Genomic DNA, 15,773 nt, shown 5'->3' with positions numbered 1-15,773 from the left:
TCGTGGGTCTCATGCTTTGCTTTATGGGCCTTGCGTGTTGCTTGGTTATGATAAATCGTCTACTGTAAGTAACCAACGGCAAGATTTCTGCCATTATGTATGCCTTCCATTTTTTTCCAATCTTTGGAGCCTTGCCAGTGGTGAAAGTGCAAAGCGGCATAACAACTGCCCTGGCTTCCATGTCCACTCACGGAATCCTCAGTTCATGGTTTATGGCCCTTTGGTCAGTGAAGCTCTGTGTGATTTGGTCATCCAATCCGTTGAATCCATGTTCATGCATTTTAGTTTTTTTGGGTAGATTTTGCCACACATATATGCTGGGGAGACCCTCGCCACAGCCACCCCCCATAATCGTCCCACATTAGTAATTACCCTGAACACACTCCCACATATATTTGGGTCAAAATTCGATCAAAAAAATGCGTTGAAAACGAATTTCGATGGATTCTCCCACAATACAATCTCCCTATCCCGTCTCTGAGGACTGGCCATGATCTCCTAGTATCTGGTCCAGGGAGGATGTGGTTTTTCCTGCTAAAAATGGGGCCCACACTAGGATCACTCTGCTTACCTCTGGTTTTAACACATTGAAGGATAGAGGGGCTTATCCTGGCCCCAAACCTGACATTGCAGTGTAGAGGCTCAAGTAGAGCACATTGGGCCTAGTTACGAGGTTGCCGCTGACCTCAAAACACTGTCCCGCAGCCTGCTATCCTGGTGCCGCTGAGACATTACAAGTCCTGGCGGCCCGGAATGTCAGGCGGCGGACAGTGTAAGTCCCCATTCCCGTGGAGTCCCAGAGGACTCCACGGGAATGGTGACACGGAAGCACTGGCATTGTTGCTAATGGTCCCGGTGCTTCCGTGGAAACCATGCCTGCAGGGGCTGGAGCTCCCAGCAGGTCAGACCTGCTGGGAGCACCAGCCTTTGCAAGCATACTCCTCTACTGGCGGTCCGGAAACAGTGATGGTACGTTGCTACCGGCACCCTTATTTCCAGACCGCCAGACTTGGAATGAGGCCCATTATCTTCTATATTTACTTCCACTGCTTCTCCCCCAGAGGTTTCCTCACAGCACATACCTGGCTTACTGAATATAGAAATTAGCTTATGAAACACTGCAAGACGGAATGTGCAACTGACATTTTCTATTGTGAACAAACACGCATGTCAGAGGAAAGACAATGAACAACATAGTATATTTATTTGAAAAACACGGTGGTATACTTAAAAGTCCATACAGTTTACACTAAAAGCAAAATAGCTGAAAACATACATTTGTAAATATTTACCTCGGTATCAATGTGAAAAATAAAACACTCTTTTTTAGACTTTTTTTTTAGAAAAATGCTTCCCTTTAATTGTGTATGGACTATATAGGCATAACCGTCCTATACAGGGTCTGTCGAGAGAGCAGCAGTAGGACGGTGGTGCCTCAAATGTGTATGTGTATCCCAGGTGCTCTGATGAGGACCCGGGCCGTCTGAGTGTTATGGACTCTCTGATGTTAAAAGGGGCTACTTGCACATAAAGAACATATGAGACAATGACTTGATCACATGGTTGGGTCCGGCCCCCAAAGGTTCCGACTCTTATCGCGGGGTGATATTGAAGAAGTAACATGGTACCATACAGTATAAAAAAACGTTGCTAGCACCGTTACACTGTGATTGGATCATCTCGCCAGCTTCCCTGGCAGATGTATTCAGCAGCATTGTCCCTTGGAAGGGCTTCCATAATTTGAAGCTCCTGTGTTGTTGTATAAGCGTCGTGTATCACTTTACAGAGAAATACAGATTGTGTCTCGAGGTCGTAGCTGTTCCTCTTTAGAGCAGGCACTACGGGTACCAGAATCCCTTGGTCTGTGAGAGGATGATTGGCCAAAAATAGCCAGACCCCAATGCTCACCCGTATTCAACTTCAAACATATGCAACTGTACGTTGACGTGTTTCCCGATTGTAAAAAAAAAAAAACAAAGGCTAGGAAAATGCTTCATTAGAACTGGAAGCTATTGCCCCCAACCCATACAGCTGCAAGGCTTTGGCCACATCAGTCTAAGGACCTTTCTGTTGATGATCACAAATTAGGGGGAAGATAGTAAGTTGTGTCTTGTGTTTCAACCTAAAAGAAGATTCCCGTTGTGTGCTGCGTCCACTAAGATAGGGTTTTTCTGAAGGGCATTTGCAAAAAAAGTGTACACCCCAGAGCCAATCCAGAGCCTTCTCACAGGTGTGGTGGTAATGACTTAAAAATGTGCTATTTTAAAAATCCTCCTATTTTTAAAATACCACCTAATTACATGTTGGCATTGAGTTTGTATGGCATAGGGTAAATAGAAAGTATTGCATGGGGTGAACACAGTGTAATTAGATTTTTATTTTCTAAAAGGAGGTATTTAAAATACCACTTTTTTTTACTGTGATCACTATACCAGTAATGATTCCTGACTTTGTATTGGAAGGCAATGATGAAAAAAAATGTTTGCGTTCACTGGAGTTACATAAACCGATAAATAGCATAGTTGTGACTTGTGAGGCACGATAAATTGAGAACCACCATTCATCCCCGGTACAATTGGGCACGTGACGTCTGGAAGTGAGATAAACCGCTGGTATTGGCTTCAAGGGAGGGAATTTTGGTAGCAATGTTTTACTGCCTCTTTTATCAAATTGTTGAGCTTGTGCCATGAACACGCGCAGTGCCAAAATAGACCAAAATCATTTCAAAGGTTATGAAAGGCTCATTGCAATTGGCAGAGACTCTGCTTCGTCTAAATAAATCACCACTGGCCTGTGTATTATTCACCCAAGATAGACACAGTCTTATCATACTGAAATGCTGATCAGTGATTGATCGGAGGACGGCTGTGCTGAAAGAGTTCCCTGGGAATGTTATATGAACCATCCTTCCCTGGACACTCACTATTACTCTGGGGCTGGTCAAACCCAAGCTGATTGCCCTATTAAGGGTAAAATGCTTCCTCTGGCAGCCATTTTGAGTCAAGATTCCAACACATGGAGGCCTCTTATTTAAAACAAATGCTTCTTTGAGGGACTTGAGATTAAACAGTTGACACATCATCACTTAAAAGGAGCTGGAAACTATGTCCATTGGCCATGTGTGGAAACGTTTCAGCTGTGCATACCATGCCTTAGTCCCTGCAGGCTGTAAAGCGTGTGTCTCAGCAGGTCAAACGCTAGCATGCTGTGCTAGACAGGTGTGTCCTACAGGGGGCGACAGGTAATGCCTGACCAGCTGATTCTTCACTGAAAACTAGAGCTTCGTCTACTTTGAATTGCCAGGACTATTACAATTACAGAAGCCCCTGATGGTGGAACATACAGTAGATATGTGTCTCTCCACAAAATGGTGTGTTTTGTGTTGCAAGTGTTGTGATACATGAACCGTACACTCCAAGAGTTAATTAAGCACACAAAACAGTTTCTCAAAAAATACATTGTTTTTTAAGTCGAGAATGGGAAGACGAGGAAAAAAATCAGAATGAAATTGCTGATGAGCAATGTTTAGTTATTTTTTGGCATGCGGTTCAGAAAAGGTGGCACAGTTCGCTTACTTCTTTTGTAGTGGGGTAAATACTTGTACTCTCATCAATATCAAGTCATTTATTTTTCTGCAAAGCTTAACAGTTATATCTTGGTTGAATAGTGAAACTCTTTTAGCACCATTATAGCAACCCTTTGTTTGCAAAGGATCAAAAGAATACGACAGCTGTGCCGGAAGTTCATTATTTGTGCAAAGCGTGTGCATATGTCCATGGAAGGTAAAAAAATCTCCTAAAATGTAACTGCGACAGTTACAAAAACCTTGGCACCTACGAACCAGTCTTAGAGTTAGTTATTGGATGCCTTCTTGACATTCACAACAAATACACTGTTACCAAGTGTCAATCACAAGGCGAGTCATGCATTTTACTGCACTGCCTACTTTCATTTACTCCACATGGCTGCACAGTACAGTGCTCACACACATGATTCTGACAGTGGCTGATGATCGGAGGGTCCCATTAGAAGTAACAGAATCTGTGTGTAACTTTCAAGTAGAACACCACGGTGTGGTACAATCACACCATCCCACAATGTGACACTTTGTATGTTTGTATTTTTTGAAAAGTTGGTTTCTGGACTCGGGGTTCTCCCTATGAAATGCCGGTGGTTTTCTTAAGAGAAGTTAAGTAGGAGACCAAACTGGAGTCGTTTTCTCTCTCCCGAGCAGTGCAATCCTGTTGCAGTGCTGCACGGTGGCCAGTCAATACAGTGTGAATGCCAAGGTTTGTCACTTTAGGTGAAAGGCACATGAAGGCATATCGGATTTTCTGTTTCTTTCCTTTCCATTGCCAAAGTGCTCACACTCCTCCAGTGAGGGTCCTCCATAAGGCCAAGGCTGGGGTACATTGGGCTCTGCAGAAGATGTCCAAGCTGGATGGCAAGTGGTTACCATTTTCCCGGAATAGGCACGCCACATTCATACCATCCCACACAGTGGTATGGTGTTCCGTAGCCAATTCGTCCAAATATGACCGGCTCTTGGCGATATTGTCGATGGTAACCTATGGGGAAGAGATGAGAGGGCAGGTGTCAAAATGAGAAATGTGTATACATTGTTTTTTTTTAAACATGAACACATCTGTACTTCCATAAATGCCAGTGAATTGGAATCATGCACTTTTATGAACACATTTTATTTAGTGACTCAGATTTTAAATGACCATATATTGAGTCAGATAAAGTAACGAATATAACATAGTCTTTAGTTGTTCATTGTTTTATTTAAAACTAGCTGATATACCTGGTGTTGCCATGGCTTTCATTCCCTCATATATACATGTAACTGTGCAAAAGTTGGTGCAGATTGGTGAAACGGTGTGGAATTGTATAAGCAACAAAGCTTCACCAAGCCACAAACCCACAAACAAATTTAGACTTTTTCTGACATCCAGGGAAAGGGGCGTGGTGTCCAAATGTCATGCAGGCAGTAATGGTCGGAGGGTCCCAAAAGATAACTTTTCAAAATTTGGTGCATATTGGTGAAACAGTGTGGAATTGTATAGGGAACATACGCGAAGCCACAAACCCACACCCAAATGTGCACTTTTGCTGAAATCCGGGGAAGAGGTGGGGTTTCCAGATGTCATGTAGACAGTAATGTCTGGAGGGTCCTAACAGGTGACTGTGCAAAATCGGGTGCAGATTGGTGAAACAGTGTGGAATTGTACAGGGAACATACGCAAAGCCACAAATCAACAAACCCAGAGACTTTTGCTGAAATCCATAGAAAGCGGTGGGGTGTCCAGGTGTCATGTAGCCAGTAATGTCTGGAAGGTGAGGTGACTGCACAATTTGGTGCAGATTGGTGAAATGGTGCAGCATTGTATAGGGAACCTACGCGAAGCCACAAAACCCACCCACACATTTTCACTTTTGCTGGCTTGGTAGAAAGTTAAAATAAAACCCTGAAACTGATTTTATGAAAATCGGTAGACAAGGACGGGAAAGACTAGGATGGAATGACCCCGTGAGCACTATTTGCATTGATGAAATCCCCCAAAGCTTCCACAGGTTTCTCTCCCTTCAAATTGCTCTATGGTAGAGAGCCCAAAGATGTCCTGGACATGCTCTGGGAAAACTGGGAAGAATGAGAGGTGGACCCCATTCCCATCTAGTAAACCGCCACCAGAATGCCAGAACATATGAAATCGGTTTGAGACTTGGTTTGTACACATATGGAAAAGGCCCAGAGCCAACAAAAATCTGCTTATGACAAAAAAGTGAATTTAAGATCATTTTCCATAGGACAGAAAGTACTGGACCTGTTACCCACCTCAGAAAACAAACTTGTCTTCAAGTGGCACAGACCCTTTGAAATTGTAGAATGAGTGGACACCTGTACATATAAAGTAGCCCAACTGATAGAAAACATAAAATCCATTTGTATCACATAAACCTCTTGAAAGAGTGGAAAGAGAACTTGTCAGCCATCCATGCCAAAGAACTAGCCCGTCTGTTTCCCAAAGAGATAGATATCGTTGACTTAATTCCTCTCAAGCTATCTATCCAGCAACAAGAAGATTTAAAAGATGTAGTGGTCTCCTTTCCCAATGTATACACAGAAAAACCAGGAAGAGTAAAAGGTACATACCACTATATTATAACACCTAAAGGTAAAGTGGTTCATTTAAAACCTTCTAGACTCCCAGAAATCTGTAAACAGATAGTGATTGAGGAAGTCAACAAAATGATAAAAGCCAATATAATTGAGCCATGTTCAACCAATGGTCCTCTCCTATCGTGTTGGTCACTAAACCTGGCCGTTCATGGAGATTCTGCATGGACTTCCATTAAGTTAATGCCATCTTGGTCTTCAATGCTGATCCCGTGCCATGCATCGATTACCTAATTGATAAGGTCGCAGTAGCCACCTTTCTATCTACCCTATATTTAACCAAAGGGTACTGGCAAGTTTCCGTATATATCGGCCCGATAAGGAAAAGACAGTGTTTCCAATGCCCCTAGGACTATTCCAATTTAAAGTCGTACCTTTTGGCCTAGATGGCGTGCCAGCCACTTTCCAACGCCTCTTGGATCAAATCCTCCATTCCTATTCCAATTTCTGTGGATCTTATATTGAAGATATCATTTATAGTAAGACTTGAGAGGACCATCTCTTTCCTCTTTATACCAGCATGAAAGTCCTCAGAAACGCTGGCCTAACTGCTAATCCAGTTCAGTGCAGATTGGCCCAAACAGCCATAAAATACCTTGGCTTCTTCGCAGGGAATGGGAATGTACAGCCCCAGCATGAGAAGGTAAAAGCTGTCTTAGACACACCAACCCCTAAGACCAAAAGAGATTGTAGAGCTTTTCTTGGGTCAATAGGATTTTACCATAGGTTTATCCCCAACTTTTCAGACAAAACAGCCCGGCTGGCAGATAAACGTAAGAATGCTGAACCCCAGAAACTTCATTGGAATGACAAAGATGAAATATGTTACCACACCTTGAAACATATTGTGTATCACAACCCAATCCAGACGGTAGTCGACTTCTCTAAAGAGTTTGTCTCACAGACGGATGCCTCCCTTACAGGGTTAGGAGCCGTCCTGTCCGAGGTTTGCGATGGATTGGAACACCCCATATTATTCACTAGTTGCAAGCTGTTCCCACGTGAAAAAAAATACTCTGTGTTGGAATTAGAGGCCCAGGCTATCAAATGGGCCATTATCCATCTTCAATACTACCTATTAGGACAAGAATGTACACTTGTTACAGATCACTCATCCCTAGTTTGGATTAGCCAATGCAAAGACTCCAACCCTCGGGTCATGCAATGGCCATTTACCTGACATGTCCCAACGCAGGGGTCAGGCAGAGTCAGGCATTTGACCAGAATCACACACACCTGATGACCCTTTCCCTTCCCCACAGGGATAAAAGGTGGAGCACAAGAGCACAATATGAGCAAGGCAGATCGCACAACTAGACGGCTAACCCAGCACAGCAGTTCAAGAGGAGGAGAAAAGCAGCGAGAACCGAAAGGGTGACAAGGAGAGAAGCAACCATCTCTTTTTGACCAAGACCTGTGAAACCTCTGTGGAAGGAATCGAAAGAACGCAAACAATAGCCAGCGTGTGTTGCAGCAGATGTCAAAGGTACATAGGGCCCTCCTCTGCTGATAACCAAGCCTTGGAGAGGCACCTGCTACCGTGATACCGTCATTGACTCCAGACACAAGAAAAGCAAAGCCGTTTATCATAGCCGGTGAGTCAAGGGGAGAGCCGATAAGAAACCGAACTGTGTTGAACAAAAGTAGCAAATGGCTAATTGAGGAAAATACAAAGAACTGTTGATACGAGAGGGGAAAACCAGCGACAGAGGGGTCCCGCACCACGTGGGTGCTCACTCGAGAACCTCTGGATGAATACCCTATTGTTGAAACTGCTGTTAGCAGAAGGCCTTGGAAAAGGTGCGAGAAAAGTGTTTAAGTGGTCATACGGGTGTCTAGCAAAATCCTCCATAGTGTTGAAAGTGTTTGACCGGCAGATGATTGTAAAGTTAAGGGAAATGAATGCTGCATCGTAGGAAAAGTAGAAGGAACTGTATGATTGGCAAGAGCGAACTCAGCAGAGGGATGCCAATGGAAAGGGGCGAAGCCTAAAGTCCCAATAAACAGTGTGTTGATAAAGGTGAACCCGACAGAGGGATGTCCACTGTGAAATGTTTAAAAAGGCATTAAGATTTGTGAATGCCATAAGGGAAGCTGATTTGAAGAAAGCCGTGGTGAACCCGACGGAGGGAGGCTAACATTCAAGAATGGTCTAAACCCGGAAGAGAGGGATCCAGGGGTGAAAAGGCGTCACCCAACATACAAGCAGAAAGGAACTTTTGTTTATTATTTTGAGACACATCAGGTCCTCAGAGGCAAGAGACCTTTTGTAGAAAAGAGACTTAACCAGGCCTGATAGCTGAAAAGCAGAACTGTCGTCTCGTGCTGGGGTAGCTCAAGCATGTGCTGTGCTCAGGAGACCAGCCTTGTCCCATGCTCAAAACGTGGAGAAGGGAAACCCCCAGCAACCACATCCTGACTTATCATTTGTGAGTACTTCTTTTTTTCTTGTGAACATTATCCCACACTCTTTTGTATTTAGTTGTAAGGATTGGCAATAGGTTTTTCTAAGTATAGGCCCTTTTTATTGCAAAAGATGCCACTAGGACTACCTTATTATTACTTGATGGTCGTAGCTTGCTCCCATATTAGATTTAGGTTTAGATTAGCCATTTTTCCAACCCAGATATACAGTCTAATAAACACCCTTGAACTGTGATCACTTGTGTATGTCTTTACTGTTGTCACAATGAGTTCCTTACAGCCCTCTGGCGCACACTGGGCCTCATTAGGAGGAAGGCGGTAGAGGGTTAACGGCACCAGTAGAGCTGCCGGTGCCGTTAACCCTCTAACACCTCATTACGAGGTTTGCACGCAGGTCTCGCAAAGGGCGTCTGGTAAAACCAGGCGTCCTTAGCGGGACCCGTTAGCAGGCCAGGATGCTAACAACAGGCCCGTCATTAACAGGCCCGTTGTTAGCATCCTCCCCATTCCCATTGAGCCCTTAGGGGGCTCAAATGGGAATGGGGATGTACTGGGTCCGGGTCCCAGGAAAGGGAATTACCCGGCCCTCCAAAGTCAGAATGGCCGGTAATTCCTCATTCCTGGAACCCGGTACCCGGTCTAGGAGTAGCCATGCCACTAAAATTGGCATGGCTACCTCCATACTCGTAATGAGGCCCACTGTGTTTTTGCTCGGATGGCTGCAAGAGCAGGACTCCGAAAATAAGAGTGGCGATCAAAGCCTGTTAGCTGCAAGGTCACTGGATTACTCAGCAGGGTGGGACATAGTAGTCCAGTGAAGGTCAGAATGTGCACCCCATTCTCCAACAGAAGACAATTCTTGAAATATCTTTTTCTTATATCCCTAACAATTGCAATTCTGCTTGGTTCATATTAAGACCTGATTTCTTTTCAAGAAACCTGGCCAATGGAGCAGGTGTTCTTTCAAGGGTTTCAAAGGGAGCCATAGGTAGACCTTCGGGAGGGCTGTCAATGTGGGTAAATGTAGCACTTAATTGGGAGCTGACAAAGCATGAGACATGTTCCTTGTACTTGCAGTACCTATATATTCAATTTAGTAAAGAGTACGAATTGTCGGTCTTTAACATGTATAATTGCCCTAGCAACAAACTAAAATCTAACATGATAAAATTGTTTGAGACCTGATAATAGACGGGGGTACAAATGTGAAATCACACATTTTTCTGGCAGAGGATCTAAATCTGTAATATTAACCCCTGTGAGATCTTGTGGGACTATGGGACGATCAAGATGAGGCCTGGGACATCCCGACACTCGTTTCTAACCTTCCCAAGAGGACCTACTCTGAAGCAATCGAATCTGCAAGGATACTGAATGAAGGGTATGCATTGGCCGCCTACCGCGCGACCAATCAGCTAAAGATACCTATTTTGGAATTAACTGTTCTTCTAGAATCGATTGTCTCTTGCTTTTAGCCAAAGATTGGGAGCTTGTTATAGAATGTAAAGTTCTTGCGGCCATAGATGGGTTAAGGTAACTCTTAAAAAATCCCATCGAACCAGTAAGCCCAGAACTAGGCAGTGCTGGAGCAATGGCAATTGATATTGTGGGTATTGCAAGATGTGCCACTAAATTGGCCAACCTTATTACCCCTTCCTTCAAACTAACACTGTTAAGGGCAATTTTAGAAAGCCTGAAAGCTTTGTCCCTAACTGATTTAGGGGACAATGTAGTCCTTGGTGAATTCAAAATGTTGGTGAACCTTCTCCAGTCACTTTTAACAAGTCCCATGGTAAACATAAAGAAAGATTGCATTAAAAACGAAGAAGAGTTTGACCCAGAATGCAGAACAGCAAAAGGGGAGCCTATAAATCGCTTATTAAAATGAAGAGGGAGGCCTCTGTTAGGTTAAGATGGGACTCTTCGCAGCAGGCCGTGCATTGGAGAGACATGCAGTGTTTTTGGAAAAAGGTGTTAATGGAGGTAACTGCTTGTCTTGCAGCATTACTCCAACTGCCTGGAGGGCATATTTTACATGTCTTTATGGCAATGACCAAGGCAACCTTTTGCCTGCAGGGCCCTGTCTCGCCTTGGACGGGCAGGGGGTTCGAGCGAAAGTGAACGTTGATGCTGCTGTCCCCAGCTTTGAGATAAATCTAAGTGACGTAGAGGAAGTGATTCCGTCGCTACATGGGGGTAAGGCCCCCAGTCCAGACCTTATCCCAATAGACTTGTACTGGGACGAAATAGTTGTATGGACCCCTATTTTAGGGTGGTTATATAAAGTACTTAATTGCTCTCCCATCCTGGAGCAACGCCATAAAAGTCCCCATTCACAAGAACGGTGGAAGGCAAGAACCAGGGAATTATAGGCCCACATCACTTTTGGATAGAGCAGGCAAAATATTTACAAAAGTAATTTTAAAGCACTTACAGGCCTGGGTAGACACAAATAATCCGATTAACCCCTGGCAAGCTGGATTTCGAAAAGGAAGGAGCACGATTTACCAATGTTTTAAATTGCACCTTATATTACAAACGTATGTCACATTGAGGTGGGTAAGGTTATATGCCGCCCTTATAGACCTCAAAACGGCTTTCGATGGGGTGCTATGGAAAATCTTGTGGCAGGTAGTGCAAAGAAGGGGGTTCCAAAAAATGTACTTGCTGTAATACAGCAATTGTATTCACATGACACAGCATCTGTGTGCTAGGACCTGGTGGGTGCTACCACTGAACCTTTGTTGATAAGTAAAGTGGTGATGCAGAGAATGGATCATTGCCCCCCTCCTTTTCTCCATATATATATTGATGAGGTCATTGGAGCATTTTGTGCAAATAGTTCAGACGGCCCAAGACTGAGTGAGGAATTGATCCCGGCTTTATTCTTTGCAGATGATGCAGGCCTATAGTACACCTCGCCAATGCAACTAAGGGTGACCTTGAATATTTTCTTAGAAAAATGCAAAGAGCTACATTTTGAAGTTAACACTGGGAAGACAAATGCATTAGTGTTTAGACCTAGATTCTCCAAACCCTCCAAACCCATGGTTAGTATAAATAACAGTTTTTTGGAACAGGTAACATTTTACTATTACCTTAGTGTGAGATTTTTCCAGAATGGCCTTTGGTCAGCCCAAATTCACAAGGCCTGCCCTAGCCTCAGTTACCGTAGCAAGGCCATCTTGAAGGTTTTCAATTCCCATGGGCGGTATTACCAGAATTAACATTACATAAGACACAAGCAGGTGCTGCCTCCCTCTATTGTGTAGAAATTTGGGGAGGCGTAAACCTTGTGGAGTTTAGCTCCATTGAAAATCACTTTTTGAAAGACATTGCTTGTCCTTCCAGTTGCACGAACGCAGTGCTCCATTGGAACTGGGCCTTCCCATGATTGCGTAAGAGGCCAGTCTAAGACCAGTTCGTGATTGGCTGTGGATTTGGTGTTCAAAGTCTCCAACAAAGTGTATAGAGCAGCACTTGTTCATGTTATGGGTCTGGAAGTAGGTAAAGCGTTGCCTTGGCGAAGCCAAGTAAAATTTATTTTGAACAAATTGGGCCATGAATCCCTGTGGATGAGCCCACTTACGTTCTACAAAATAGATTTGGCAAGCGTAAAGAAATCAGCTGCGGACTTTATCCTGAGGAAATTAATCGATGCATGTAACTCACTTCGCACAGGCCCAGAATATGCAAAACTGAATTACGCTTCGAAAAATATTTGGATTAGGCTAGGCCACTTATAGCATGAGCACTCTTCTTAAAGTTGCGATTGAACATTTTAAATATTGCTACTTGTACCAGTTGTTGGGGAGTAGCTAATGACCCCACATGCCCAGTTTGTGAATACATGCTTGAATCTCCATATTTTTTTGTTTTTGTGCAATGGTTATAAGGCATTGAGAGTCAAATACCTAAAACCATTGCTTATTTAAAAGAAAGTTTGAAATATCAATAAAGCAATGTTAGGGATCAGGCAGTCATTTGACACGAATTTGATGTTCCCCACCATTAAGTTTATCCCCCTTGCATGGTTGTACAGATGCATGGTCTTTTCTGCTTAAGTGTCCTTTACTTGCATGTTTACCCTTTTTAATGAATCCGTTCTCAAATGCATTATGTCCAGTACTAAAAACTCATTATAGGTTGGACGGAAGCGTAAAAATATGGCAGTAATGCTATTACCGCTGCATTACCGCTCTGTCCAATCATAAGTTTGGGGGAAACTTGTAGCACTGACCTCCTGCTCTGAGCTGGAGGTGAATGCGCCAACTTTCCACCCATTTTGACACAATTACTGTGGCGCCTTGAGTCCTATGTACTCTGAAAAAATGGGGACTTACCCCGCCACCACAACCTGTGATCCATGCTAATGATGCCAGACCAAGTTGCCGTAGCGCTAGTTGCATTAGGCAGTATCCCGTATGATTTACCGCTGCGATACCGCCCAACTCGTAATGACCCCCTTTAGTGTATTGACTTTTATTCCACTGATTTTGAATGCAATGTATATGTTTCTGTTTTATTTTACTGCTTTTATGGTATTTTTGCCAAATAAAACTTGCTTTGATGATGATGAGGATCAAGAGAACCTAATTGTTCTTTGAACAGTACAAAGAATGGGGGACACAGGTTACTCTACTTACCGTTAATGGGTGGAAGGGCCTCTGTATAAGACTCTGGGCCTGTTCTTCCATCCATATAGGAGTCCACAAATTGGCAATGGTCCTCGCCTCTGCCCCACCTATCACCAATGCTGTAAAATGTGTCTGAGAAAACATGAAAGTAAATTAGAATCATCCAAATTCTACCCTTTATATACTGAATTAAACTTGATTTTCAGTTCTCACTCTGACTGCGACAATTTCACCAAACCTGTCATTTAAACCACAATAGGTTGACAAGAAGAGATCGACAATAGCTCTTCCATTACCAATATGTTTGAATCACAGTAGTAATATTTTTTTCAGAGCAGACACCGCACTACAGTGGTGTATTTTCACAATACAAAATATTTATATCATAACATAACATTTTTGCTCTTCAACATGCTATGAACATTTTAGTCGCTGAATCTGTTTCTATTTTGCCCAAAATATGCCAGACCACCCAAAGAGTAGAAAAAAGGATGGAGGTTGGATGTAAGTGTACTGGAAAGTAGAAAACTCATTTGGCATTTGCAGCAGTTGGCCCTTACTTAAGTAGTTTAGAATGTACTACATTGTGTAAACAATAAACACTTTCTTAAAGTCTGCCAAAACGCTCTTTTTTGGTGAAGGCTAGTAGACTATTCAACGTTTTGGTTTTAATTAGGAAGTAGAAGATTTGTCTTCTGTTTTTTGCAATGAATGGCTTTAGGTGCAGGAACACCATACAGTATATTTCCCCATACAATTCTGTGATGAAGTTGCATGCCTTGTTCATGGGCCCACTATTGTGGTTCCCAGGAGGGCAGGGTTACCTCCCCAAGATAATGGGTAATTATCACTGAGATGGTAGGGGAGGGATCCTCTGGCCCCCTCATTTGGTCACCATCTGATAGCAGGGAACAATCACATGCGGCCAACTAGGTACAGGGCCCATCTAAGAAAATGATCCCTTTTAGCAGTGATCACATGGGAGCAGGCAAATTAGGCTCTCCCTCGCACCAAAGAACAGTGCTTCTATTTCCACTAAATCTGGGGACACTTTAGCTACTGCACCTTTAAGGGAAATAAGAAATGATGGTCCATCAGAACTGGCAGCACCTGCTGGCTTGGCTCCCCTCACATGGGTACAGGAATCCCATATAAATCTAAAGAGGGAACAAAAGGGCAGGGGTACTCAGTCACCCAGCCAACCATCACACTAGGCCTCCCCTTCCATGCAGTTATGAATAGATAAGCTAAGGTAGTCTACACAAGGGCGGCTATAGAGTGCAACAGCTCGAGAGAGAACTGCCCAAGAGGAGAGACTAGTCAGTCCCAACTCCCAAATAAGAACTGAAAGCCACCCTCAGTGGTGGGATCTACACCAGCTGCATGAGGAGACAGTCCTTTGTTTCATTACCTCATAGAAATGCTGGAAGGTAGGATCAAGGTATGTCAGGTAGAAAGAGGACTTTCTCCGTGGAAGGACGTGCTAGTTCAGGGTCCAAATCTTGGCTGTGAGCCATCCCAAAGGGGCAGAACCCAACAGTCAGTTCCCATCCCAGCTAACACACTTGAATCCCATTTCACCAGAAAGAGACAGCATGGCGGGAACAAAGAAATGTAAGAACACACAGTCCCAGATATCAGTGTGGTTGTTTGGAGTAGGAGCTGTAATGAAGAAGTCTGTAGGAGCAATCAGTGAACCAGGAGCTGAAGAAGAGAAGAGGAGGATGAAGTGGAGGTCCAGAAAGCTGGGATACATTGGAACATGGAAGCTGGAGGAGAGACCCAATAGATCAAAATGAAGAACCAAGAGAATTGGGGTTTCTGGTAAGGAATTGGGAGATGGTGGCCAATGAGGACACAACTAGTAAGAGGGAAGATGGGGTTCATGACACCATTGTCCAAAGTGGTGACAATCAAGGAAATAGTCATGAGAGGTCCCAAAGAAGTGAAGAAAGTGGAAATGGTGATAACAGTGTCGAAAGGTCTGAAGAAGATGAGGGTACTAGCAATTGTGTCCAAACAGGGGAAGAAGTAGAGGCCAGTAACAATCTTGATCTAAAAGGAAGAGGAAGGTGTTAAGGAGAAATATCTGGTGAGGGGTGAAAACAATTGTGCCCAATGGGGTGAGAAACTTTAGTAAGAAAGTAGTACATATGAAGGAAGGGATAATGTAGAGGTACTGACAGAGGAGTATAACATTAAAGAGAGGAAAACGTAAAAATCTATGGAATGTGAAAGAATAGGAAAGAAGTGACTGAGAGTGCAGAGGTTGACTGTTTGAACAGGGAACTAAGAGCACATGAACCCGAGTGGTTAGAAGACTCCTGGGGAGAGCTAGGAAAGCAAAGTCTCAATGGAGATGGGGCAGAAGGACCAGCTTAAGAAGCTTTAGGGTTGAGGTCCTATAGTAAGTGTTTGGCCACCCCCTCACCCTGCCAAGTTTTTCTGGTCCTCCATCCTCTGGGAATGTGCACATCTTACTCCCACGACCCTGTGTCTTCTGTTATGGAAGACCAAGACTTCCCAGTGGA

The 15,773-nt window shown here is 43.7% G+C and overlaps 1 protein-coding gene across 1 annotated transcript in view; it reads right to left on the bottom strand.

The window, feature by feature from the left end:
* Nucleotides 1-1,180: 1,180 nt before the first annotated feature.
* FNDC1 (fibronectin type III domain containing 1) overlaps nt 1,181-15,773 on the bottom strand; it is a 962,270-nt gene continuing 947,677 nt past the window's right edge. The window contains exons 19-20 of the mRNA XM_069606705.1: nt 13,252-13,374; nt 1,181-4,568 (exon numbers count right to left, since the gene is read on the bottom strand). Coding sequence (XP_069462806.1) covers nt 4,453-4,568; nt 13,252-13,374 — 239 coding nt within the window. The 3' untranslated portion in view covers nt 1,181-4,452. The remainder of the gene's footprint in view (nt 4,569-13,251; nt 13,375-15,773) is intronic.

This window comes from Ambystoma mexicanum, chromosome 4p (genome assembly GCF_040938575.1).
Source record: "Ambystoma mexicanum isolate Mex_15411 chromosome 4p, UKY_AmexF1_1, whole genome shotgun sequence".
NCBI classification, from domain to species: Eukaryota; Metazoa; Chordata; class Amphibia; order Caudata; family Ambystomatidae; genus Ambystoma; species Ambystoma mexicanum.
This window is presented reverse-complemented; position numbering and strand designations above follow the sequence as displayed.